The sequence below is a fragment of the Aotus nancymaae genome, unplaced genomic scaffold, assembly GCF_030222135.1.
Source record: "Aotus nancymaae isolate 86718 unplaced genomic scaffold, 86718_ANA_hifiasm-v0.15.2.pri h1tg000019l, whole genome shotgun sequence".
NCBI classification, from domain to species: domain Eukaryota; kingdom Metazoa; phylum Chordata; class Mammalia; order Primates; family Aotidae; genus Aotus; species Aotus nancymaae.
In genome coordinates, this window is record NW_026988431.1 from 1,019,100 (window position 1) to 1,031,408 (window position 12,309).

The 12,309-nt window shown below is 38.9% G+C and overlaps 1 protein-coding gene across 2 annotated transcripts in view; it reads left to right on the forward strand.

The window, feature by feature from the left end:
- The window catches only part of SUSD5 (sushi domain containing 5), a 48,682-nt gene that overhangs the window by 13,165 nt on the left and 23,208 nt on the right, over positions 1–12,309 (forward strand). For both annotated transcript variants that reach the window (XM_021666437.2, XM_012435568.2), the window contains one exon: positions 11,650–11,838. In XM_021666437.2, the coding sequence (XP_021522112.2) occupies positions 11,650–11,838 (189 nt within the window). The remainder of the gene's footprint in view (positions 1–11,649; positions 11,839–12,309) is intronic.

Genomic DNA, 12,309 nt, shown 5'->3' on the forward strand with positions numbered 1-12,309 from the left:
AAAGTTTAATATGCACATATGTGTGTGTGTGTGTGTGTGTGTGTGTGTGTGTATATATATATAATGTATGCAGCTAATATGCATGTAACCAAGTAATTCCATGCCTGGGTACTGACCCAAGAGAAGTGTATGACCACACAAAAATGTACGTTCACAGCAATTTTATCATAAAACCCCAAAACTGGAAGTGACCCAAATGATGTTCATCAACGGATAAATGGATCAAAAAATGTGGTATATCCATACCATGGATTAGTATTTGGCAATAAAAAGAATGAAATATGAATACATGCAAAAACATTGATGAATCTCTATAACATTAAGCTCAATGAAAAAAGTCAAGCACAAAATATACATACTATATTATTCCATTTGAATGAAATTCCCCAGTGAGAGAAAGTAGCTCAATGGTTGCCTGGGGTAGTGTGGAGTAGGGGAGGGTGTCCAGGGCCAAGGACAAGTAGAATATGGTCTATGAGTTGTTCTACACCTTGATTGTGGTGGTGGTGGTGGTGGTGATACAATTGGATACGTTTAGCAAAATTGACTAAGCTGTACATTTTAAATTGATGAATTTTATTTATATAAATAATACCTTAAAACACAAAAAGGAGAACAAGAAAAAAAATCATTGAGCAGCTTTACAGTTATATTCTATACCTCCAAAACTGTGTTTTTCCAGAGCGTTCCCACAAATGTTATCTCATTTAATAAGCGAGGCAATACTGTAGGCAGGGTGTTATCATTCTCTCTATTCAGATGAGGAAACTGAAGAACAGAGAGATTTGGTGCTTTGTCTCAAGTGACACAGCTCCTGGGAGGTGCAGATGAGACCTCTCACCCATGCACCTTCCTATGCCTGTCCCCACTCCTCCCAATCCTGTGCAGCAAGTCCCCAGATCCAGTTAAACCTGATGCAAACATCTCCACCACTTTTTTTGACCCTGAGGCTGCAGCTCTAACTGTGGGCTTTGCTTCAGATTGTCGACTTCAGGAGGAAAATAGTAATAGCTAACACCTGCTATAGTGCCCTGTATTCACTCATTTAATCCCCATGACACTGCAGGAATTTACTATTATTTAAATTTTACGGATGAGTAACTGAGGCACAACAAAGTGACTTGTCCAAAGTAAGTAGGGGAGCAGGGACTCAGACCCAGTCACTGCAGGCTTTTTGCTTTTTGAGATGCTCCTTTCTTCTTACTCTTGAGTATCTTACCTTCACAGGTGCTGCTGTTTGGGCTGGGATGTGTGATGCTCATGTTAGGGTGCCCTGCCTTCCAGTTTGCCCGGGACAGTTCTTTTTTATGCTGATAATTATTAACCAGGTTCCCACTCATTTTCAAAAGTGTCCTTATATGGATGACAAACTATACGTTCAGACTACCCTGTTGACTTGGAAGAAGACTCCTCTAGGGAGCCCTGCTTACCAAAAGGAGAGAGTGTGAGAATGGTAGCATAGTTGCATGTGGATCTGTGCTTTCCCCTGCTCTCTACAGAAGTTCTTTTTTGTTAAAACGAAGTTAACCTGACAGATCCAGAGACGCAGCCCTTGTCTGTGTCCAGGCAAGGGGAACCTTCCAGCAAATCACCATTGCAAATTAAACTGATTCTTTGCTGCATTCATGGACCATAGCCCAACCCCAAGAATCCATCAGTAATCCTCTGCGTTCCCAACTCTGCTGGCTTCTTACTTTGAACCAAGCCTCTATCACTGACTGTTATTGCCATGTAATAATGGGCAAATACAGACCCATAGCTGGTTTTATCTTTTTATGAGCATTTTGTTTTTCTCCTTTTCATGGCCCCAGGTGGCATTCAATTCTAATTTAGCCATGGTGTGGTTGACTTTATTTGGTTTAAGGACAGTGGGTATTCAGTTACCATCATTACTTGAAAATCCATTCAGAGCCATTCAAAAGACCATCAGTCTCCAACTATTTATATGGGAAATGGAACTCATTTTTATTCAGGACCTTTTTAAGTTCCAGGCATGTGGCAGGCACTGGGCAAGGCATAAGTTGATTGAATTCTGGTAACAATTCTATAAGTGTCATTAGCTCCATTTTTACAGTTATAATAGATTTTCTATTACAAATATGAATATGTGGTTATTTTACTAGAAAGTATGAAGAAAATTAAGGTCTCTCATAATCAGTCTTCCCTAATGTAAGTATTTTAGCATTAGTCTTTTTTTGTTTCCTGCATGTTTTATTTAGTTTACTAAATTAGGATTATATGAACAACATATAAGATTGAATTCTTGTTTTTTTCATTTATATAGATATAGATCTATATTTCTCCATGACATTGAACATGCTTCAAAGGGTGACTTTTAATGGCTATAAAAATCCATCATATGAATGTACTAGTATAAATTAAACATTCTCCTGTTATTAGACATGTTGGCAATTCCATGGATTTCACTATAATAAATACCATGATTGAATATCTTCATGCATATGTCTTTTTACCCATGGGAGAGCTTGTGAATAATTTTCAACCACTTATACCTCATGCTGAATAAATTACAGATTTTCTGAGGGGAGATATTTTTTAAATTAACTTAGTTAATTAAGGTATAATTTACATCAGCAAAATGCACAGATCTAAAGTTGACAAGTTTTGACAAATGTATACCTGTGTAATCAACACCCAATCATGATATAGAACATTTCCTTCACCCCAGAAAGTTCCCTGGAGCCCTTTTCCAATAATCTTCCACCCCTCCCTACTCCAAGGAGAACCAGAGGCCATCTCTATTCTGATTATCACTATATATTGGTCTTGCCTGTTTTGGAGGGTAGGTTTTTGATCTACAGCAGCAATTCTCAAAGGATGGTCCTTGTACCAGCAGTCTCAGTGTTACTTGGGAACTTTCAAGAAATACAAATTTGGGGGCCTCAGCTAGAGAGTCGAAAACTCAAAAGGAGGGCCAGGTGTGTTTTTACAAAGCTTCCAGGTGATTCTGATGCGTGTCCACCTTTGGGAGCCACTGATGTAGAGAATGTAAGAACTAGCTCTTCTTGGGAGGACAGTGCCAGTTGTGTGTTGTGGAGTGGGTGGGAGGGAGCTGGCAGGGGGCCCTAAAGACACATAGCTTAGGTAACAGCAAGAGGAAGAGGAAAGGTCGAGCATTCGTTTCAGAATTTTTACATTTTTGGTTTGCAAAGGAATAATGGGTTTTGCAGGCTTTTCTTTAAAATTTCCAAGGTCAAGATTAAAATCAACAATTTCTCAGAATAAAAACATCAACTTTCGTATGAGTTCTAAACTCTTTGTGGAAACACAGGTTATTAGAAGCTCTGACTAGCAGGCAAATATGCCCTTTTAAGTTGAAAAATGAGTCAAACAGATGTACTTATGAATAAACATTTGATTGATAGACAAGATCTTTTATAAAATCATCTTTTCTTGGAAGGAAAAATAATAGATATATCTTTTGATGTTGAAATGGTTGAAACCCAGGTCTTAAATCTGTGTTCACAAACCACAATTTCTATCTATAGAAGAATCGAGAAGCAGTATCAAGACTGTTAGTACACTTACCAAATGTAAGTTTCCCTAAAGAGGAGAATAGGGTCCAGGTATATAGCCGGCTGTTTTCCATAGCTCCCTTGTGAGGTTCAAGATGGGAAGATTAGTGAAAGGAACTGAGTCAAGTTGCGCCTGGATATGAGTGGTGTTTTTGCCATGCACTTGGTTGTGTTAATGCACAGCACTGTTGTACTGGAGCTTCTGAATCATCCCAGCTCAGAACTGTGTTTCCTGTCTTGAACGTTTGCAGGAAATCCAGAAACATATGGTATGTGTACCTAGAATCTCAGCAGCTCTATTGTGGTTTTCCTGAGCCAGTTTCTAGCCTGTGTCATTTTGAAAATTAACTCTGAAGGAGAAGATCTCATGAGTCTGGTGGGATCTGAGTTGAGTCTGAAGTTCCTTTTTCTCTACTTCCAAAACAGTTTCCCTGCTCCTGAATTTTCCTTCCAAGGAGCTGGTGTTGTGTTCCTTAGATAGATTTATGTGAGACTGAAAGTATTAATCAGTCCTTTCATAGTGTTTGCTGAAGAGCCTTCCAGTTTCTCCGAACCAGATCCTTGAGGAGGAAAAAAGTGGGGCATCCAGCGTGAGTCATGGGCAGCTGAGGAAAGCAGAAGGGCCAAGCCTTTTGCCTTGGAGATACCAGCTGGAATTTGGTCCAGCCTGACTTGACTGACTTGGATGACTGGTTCATGCTTCACCTACATGATTGTCCCCTACACACCCTGCGGAGGGAGCCCCTGGATTTGTGGCAAGGGTTTCAGATGACTGCTTGTTCCAACTCACCATATAGGTTAAATAAGCACTTGATCTCCTAGGCTCCGAGAGTCAAGGTAGTTTTGGTCAAAATGTGTCACTCTGTGCTGTCTTCCTGAAGTATATTCACACACTTCTTCATTCAAAATCTCTCTCATATGAAAGGATATGCAGAGCAATGAGTGTCTTTAAGAAAATACTACCAAACTACAAACTGCGAGGCCAGTCAGGGAGGTTTAGAGCACAAATCAGATTTTTTATTTTCATTTCTCAGTCTACTGTCTTTTAAGCAATATGCTTCTTAGGTAACGATTGCATATGGACTAAAGGAAAACAACCTGTAGAATTAGAAGAGGAAATTTGAATTTGATTTTTTTAAATTGCAACAACATCACTTTGATGCATCAGTTCCTCTACTAGAGGTTTAGCCCAAAGAATAAGATAGGTACAAAAATGTGCATATGAGGCTGTTCCTTGAAGCATTGTTTTAATAGTGAAAAATTGGAATCAATATAAATGTCTGTGTAATGATTCAATAATGTTTGCTACCAAAGACTAAGGTAGATTTTAGTACTAATGTGGAAAGAGCTGTAATATTAAAAAAAAAAAAAAGACTTTTGGTTTCTGACTCAGCATACCAGGAGTTTAGAAGTTACTGCTCCATCATAACAAATAAAAAGCTGAACAAATGGACTCATTCATAGCTCTTCTTATATCCATCAGCAAAGTGAGGTCACAGGGCAAACGGCTGTCCCTAGAATTGAAGACACAAGTAAAAACAGAGAATCACAAGTTACCTAAGCAGAGCAATTGGAAGAAACCAATGCCAGGGTAGGAAAACCTAAACTGTAATTGATGAATTTCTGGAAGCTCAGTATGGACAAGTTTGTGAGTTAAAAACCCCAGGGGGACCCAGTCATCAAAGGACCCCATGCTTTTTTACCTCCAAGAGCTCTATCAGGTCCTTACAGAAAATATCAGAGAAAAATCTTGTCCTTCCAGCAGGGAGAGAGGAAAAGGAACCATTTGAAATACCCCAGAATATTCTGTTCTTTTTTTTTCTTTCTTTTGTAAACAGGACATTGTCAAAATATTCTGTTCTTAACAAGGTCTGTGGTCAGGAAAAAATATTTTATCAGAGTCTAACCGACTGAGGGGAGGGAAATTCAGCTCCCTGTAGCCATCCTCTCTCACCTAGATGGGAGGGGAAAAAATGAGAAGCACCAATGAAGTTCACAGTCCAGGGACACAGGCTCACAAAAGGCCAAGACCTAGTCATAGGACTATAGAACACTTCCTCCCCCCTCCACACCTTCCTAACCCACTACCAAAGGCCTGTTTACCACAGTTGTTTTTGCCCAATATATCATGTCCACTTTTTAACAAAACTACAAGGCAATCTAAAAGATGAAAGATGCAGTTTAAAGACAGTGAAAACAAGCATCAGAACTAGACTCAGATGTGGCAGGGACATTGAATTTATAGGACCAGGAATTTAAAAATCCTACAATGACTGTGCTTAGGGCATTAATGGGAGAATTAGATGACATACAAGAACAGATGGGTATTAGAAACAGACAGGTGGCAATTCTAAGAAAGAATCAAAAAGAAATGTGAGTGATCAAGAGCACCGTAACAGAAATGAAAAATGCCTTTGATGGGCTCATCAGTAGACTGGACATAGCTGAGGAGAAAAATCTCTGAGGTTGAGGATATGGCAATGGAAACTTCCAAAAACTGAAAAGGAGAAATAAAAGATAAAAAAGAGGACAGAATATCCAAGAATTATGGGATACTACAAAAACTATAGCATACACATAATGAAAGTATCAGAAAGAGAAGGAAGAAAGGAACAGAAGCAATATTTGAAACCATAATGACCAAGAATTTCCTCAAATTACTGTCAGACAACCAACCACAGATCCGGGGAGCTCAGAGAACACCAAATAGGATAAATACCCAAAAAACTACACCCTGACATATCATTAACAAACTACAAAAAATTAAAGATAAATTTAAAATCTTGAAAGAATCTAGAGGAAAAAACCTACCTTATCTATAGAGGAGCAAAAGTAAGAATTATATGTAATTTCTCCTCTGAAACCATGCAAGAAAGAAGAGAGTATAAGAGAGTATAAGACCAGGTGTGGTGGCTCACGCTTTTAATCCCAGCACTTTGGGAGGCTGAGGCAGGCAGATTATCTGAGATCAGGAGTTCGAGACGAGCCTGGCCAACATGGTGAAACCATGTCTCTAGTAAAAATACAAAAAAATTAGCAGGGTGTAATGGTGGGTGCCTGTAATCCCAGCTACTTGGGAGGCTGAGGTAGGAGAATCACTTGAACCCGGGGGGTAGAGGTTGCAGTGAGCTGAGATCATGCCACTGCCCTCCAGCCTGGGCAATAAGAGAGAGATTCCATCTAAAAAAAAAGAAAAGAAAGAAAGTAAAGAAAGAAGAAGAAGAGGAGGAGGAGGAAAATGTAATAAAATATTTAAAGTGTTAAGAGGAAAAAAAACCACATAACCTAGAATTGTATGCCCTAAGAAATTGCCATTCAAAAGTGAAAGAGAAATAAAGACTTTCTCAGAAAAACAAAAAATTAAAGAACTTGTTGCCAATAGACCTGCCTTGCAAGGAATGTTAAAAGAAGTTCTTTAGGGAGCAGGGAAATGATATAGGTCAGAAACTCAGACCTATGTAAATAAAGGAAGAACATCAGAGAATAAATAAGTGAGGGTAAAATAAAAACTTATTTTTTGTATTCTTAGTGATCAGAGAGATAATAGTTTGTACAAAATAGCAGCAATTCAATAGTGAACTGAATGACAGCAATGATACAGGGGACATGAGGGAGGAATTAGGCATATATTGTTTTTATAAGGTACTTGCACTACCTGTGAAGTATAGTATAGTGTTATTTGAAAGTGGAGTTAGATTTGTAAATGTACATTGCAACCATCAGGGCAACCACTAAAAAAGGCAAAAAATAAAAATTTTAAAAACAGGTATAATTGATATGCTAAGAAAGGAAAGAAAATGGAATTATATAAAATGCTCAGTTAAAATCATAAAAGACATAAAAACCATGGAAGACAAAAATAGTAACAGAAAACAAGGTAACAAATAGAAAACAATAACAATTATAGTGATTATCCAATCATATCAATGACTAAACATCAATGGTCTAGATACACTAATTAAAAGACAGGTATTATCAGAGTGTTAAAAAACAATACCCAACTATATGTTGTATATAAGAAACCCACTGTAAGTATAAAGACACACATATATATATAAAGTAAAGGGATAGAGAAAGATATACCATGCTAACACTAATCAAAATAAAGTGGGAGTAGCTATCCTAGTTTTAGACAGAGCAGACTTCAGATAAGGAAAAGTTATCAGGGATAAAGAGGAGCATCATGTAATGGTAAAGTGGTCAATATTCTAAGAAGACATAACCATCTTTAATGTATACATGCCTAACAACAGGATACCAAAATACATGAGGAAAAACTGATAGAACTACAAGGAGAAATAGATGAATCCACTGTTGTCGTTGGAGATTTAAACACCCCTCTGTCAGAAATGGACAGATCTGGCAGGCAGATCAGCAAGCACATAGTTGAACTTAACAGCACCATTAGTTAACTAGATATAGTTGACATATTTAGACTACTTTATCCAACAACAGCTGATTACACATTCTTCTCAGGCTCACATGGAACATTTATTAAGACTGACCACATCCTGGGCCATAAAGCACAAATTAACAAATTTTAAAGAATAGAAATATGACATCTCTATCAGACCACAGTGGAATTAACATTGAAATCAGTAAGAGAAAGATAGCTGGAAAATCCCAAAGTCCTTGGAGATGAAACAACACATTTTTAAATAATTCATGGGTCAAAGAAGATATCTCAAGATAATTTTAAAATATTTTTAGCCACATGAAAATGAAATTTTTTTCCTTTTTTTTGAGATTGAGTCTCACTCTGTCACCCAGGCTGGAGTGCAATGATGCATTCTCAGCTCACTACAACCTCCGCCTCCCAGGTTCAAGTAATTCTCCTGCCTCAGCCTCCTGAGTAGCTGGGATTACGAGTGTATGCTGCCACACCCAGCTAATTTATTTTTGTATTTTTTGTAGAGACGAGGTTTCACCATATTGGCCTAGTCTCTAACTCCTGACCTCAGGTGATCTGCCCACCTCAGCCTCCCAAAGTGCTGGGATTACAGGCGTGAATCACTGCACCTGGAGAAAATCCTTTTTAAAAGTTGTGGGAAGCAGTGCTTAAAGGCAAACTTATAGCATTGAATACATATATTAGAAAAAAAAAGAAAAATCTAAAATCAATCATCTTAGCCTCCACCTTAGAAAACTCAAAAAAAAAAAAAGCAAGTTAAATCTAAATTAAGCAGAAGAAAAGAAATACAATATTCATTGCCTAACAGAAGGGATATATTTTGAGAAATATGTTGGTAGGTAAATAAGAAAATAAAATAAAAGGTCTATAGATTGCAAAGGACCAACTGAAACTGTCTTTGTCTGCAGATAACATGATTGTCTATGTAGAAAATCTGAAAGAATCAACAAAAAACTGGAACTAATAAGCAATTATAGTAACAAACCTGCCCTTTCTGCACATGTATCCCAGAACTTAAAGTATAATACAAAATAACAATAATAAACAATTATAGCAGGATTGCAGGATGCAAGGTTAATGTACAAAAGTTAACCACTTTCCTATGTACCAGCAATTAAATAGTGACATTTTAAATTAAAAACACATTACCAGTTTGGTGCAGTGGCTCATGCCTATAATCTCAAGACTATGGAAGGCCAAGGTGGGAGGATCACTTAAACCCAGGAGGTCGAGGCTACAGAGAGCCGTGATCGCACACTGCACTCCAGCCTGGGTGACAGAGTGAGACCCTGTCTAAAAAAAAAAAAAAAGCCAAAAAGCACCACATTAGCATTTACATTAGCACCCCAAGAAAAAATGAAATTCTTAGGTATAAATCTAACAAATTATGCACAAGAGCTATAGATCTAGATGAAGAAAACTATAAAACTCTGGTGAAATATATCAAAGAAGAACTAAATAAATGAAGAGATAGTCTATGTTCATGGATTTTGAAGATGTTAGTTTTTCCCATAGATTGAACACAACCCCAATAAAAATCCCAGCAAGTTATCTTTATGGATATTAGCCCATTTGTGCCAAGTGTCCCATCGTTGGAATGCTAAGCTTGTGGGAGTTATTAATATTCTGCTGCTCAAGGTCATTGCCAAGGTCTGATTTTTCATATAGAAAAAAATTGCAACCTCTGGCACAAATGGGTTAACAAAGTCTATAGTTTATATGGAGAGGTAAGAGACCCAGAATAACCAATTAAATATTGAAGAAAGAAAACAAAGTCAAAGGGTTGAACTTTTTGGACTTGAAGATATCTATAAAGCTATAGCAATCAAGATAGTGTGGTATTGGTGAAAGAGCTGACAAATATCAATGGAATAGAATAGAGAGCCCAGAAATAGACCCACAAAAATATAGTTAATTGATCTTTGACTAAGGAGAAAAGGCAATACAATGAAGCAAAGATAATCTCTTTTACATAACTGCTGGAACAATTGGATACCCACATAGAAAAACAATTATTTAGACACAGACCTTACACCCTTCACAAAAATTAACTCAAGATAGACCATAGACCTAAATGTAAAACACAAAACCATAAGACTGCTAGAAATTATCCTAGGAGAAAACCGAAATGATTTTGGGTATCCCAATGACTTCTTAGACCAAAGGCATGATGCATGAAAGAAATAATTGATAAGCTGGGGTTCATTATAATTTAAAACTTCTGTTCTGCAAAAGACAATGTCTAGAGAATAAGATGAGTCACAGACTTGGGAAAATGTTTGCAATCCAGAATACAAACCAACAAATCCTAGCAGGATGTGGAGCAACAGGAACACCCATTATTACCAGTGGGAATGCAAAATGGTACAGCCATTTTGGAAGACAGTTTGGCAGCTCTTACAAAACTAAACATACTCTTTCTACACAACCCAGCAGTCATTCTCTTTGGTATTTACCCAAATGAACCAGAAGCTAATATCCACACAAAAACCTATAAAATGTATGGGTATAGCAGCTTTATTCATAGTTGCCCAAACTCGGAAGCAACCAAGATGTCCTTCAGTAGGTGAATAGATAAACTGTGATACATCCAGACAATGGAATAGTATTCAGTGCTAAAAATAAATTAGCTCACAAGCCATAAGAAGACATGGAGGAACCATAATTGCATGTTGCTAAGAGAAAGAAGCCAATCTGAAAAGGCTACGTGCTATGATTCCAACTATGTAAATTCTGGAAAAGGCAAACTATGGAGACAGTAAAAGATCAGTGTTTGCAATCTTTAGGGAGGAGGAAGGTATAGATAAGCAGAGCACAGAAGACTTTGGGGCAGTGCAGCTATTCTGTATGATGCTATAATAGTGGATATGTGTCATTGTGCATTTGTCAAAGCCCATAGAATGTACACCACCACGAGTAAATTATGGTAACCTTGAGGTAAATTATGGACTTTGGGTGATAATGAGGTGTCAGTGGCATTTCATCAGTTGTCACAGATGGACCACTCTGGAGCAGAATCTTAACAGTGGGAGAAGTTGTGTGTGTGGAAGAGTCGGGGGTGTAGGGGAACTCTCTGTACTTCCTGCTTAACTTGGATGTGAACCTAAAAAATAGTTTGTCATTTTTTTTTAAGCAGGGCACTCAATAATACATATGATATAAATCCCATTTATGTTAAAAAAAAAAAACAAAACAGAAATGTGTGTGTGTGTGTGTGTGTGTGTGTGTGTGTGTATGACTTTTATATATACCGAACTGGTAACAGTGTTGCTGTTGGTGTTGAGGGTGGGGGAGTGGGGAGGTACCCTCTGCTGTACTCTATAGTCTGTAACATTTCGCCTTTGTCAGAGCTCCGTTTCACTTATCGAAATGTGGCAAAAAGGAGCTTGCTGGTAGGCATGTATCTCCAGACCCTCCTTTCAAGGAGACATTAGAAGGTAATATTGTTTGACAATTTAAAAATGCAAAGTTGTAGCACTTTGTATCTCATTTATTCACTCAACAAGTATTTTTGAGTGCCTCTTCTGTTCCAGGCATTCTGCCAGGCCTTGAAGTTGCCAGAGGGACCAAGAAACAGCCCCTGTGATCATAGTTGAGGGTGTGGCGGGCGGCAGGGGAGAGTTGTGTTTTAAGTCTGTTTTCTCACAGGCTGAAAAAGTTCCGCACAGTTTGGAAAAGCTGACTGTGATTCCTTTTCCCCAGAGAAGCCATGTGGAGACCCGCCTTCCTTCCCACACACCATCCTGCAGGGCCGCACCGGCTTGGAGATGGGTGATGAACTGCTGTACGTGTGCGCCCCAGGCCACGTGACAGGCCACCGGGAGACCGCCTTCACCTTGCTATGTAACAGCTGCGGGGAGTGGTACGGCCTGGTGCAGGCCTGCGGGAAAGGTAAGCAGCCCAGGGATAGGCCACCTTCGCGTGCCCACACAGTGCTGGCAGACGGCTCCGCTGCTGCTAGTTGCATGCGGTGGGCTCTTTTCACCAAGATGCCTTTGAAAAGAGGCTTTCAGACCTTTCTGCTGAGCTCTGGACCTGGCAACATCTCCCCTTGGGGATTCCTGTAGCATTTCAAATGCGCATCTCAGCTCTTCATCTTCCATGCTGGGAGTAAAGGGTTCCCAAGTTAAAATCCCCACTTCTGCCGGGCGCGGTGGCTCACGCCTGTAATCCCAGCACTTTGGGAGGCCGAGGCAGGTGGATCACGAGGTCAAGAGATCGAGACCATCCTGGTCAACATGGTGAAACCCCGTCTCTACTAAAAATACAAAAATTAGCCGGGCATGGTGGCGCTTGCCTGTAATCCCAGCTACTCAGGAGGCTGAGGCAGGAGAATTGCCTGAACCCAGGAGGCGGAGGTTG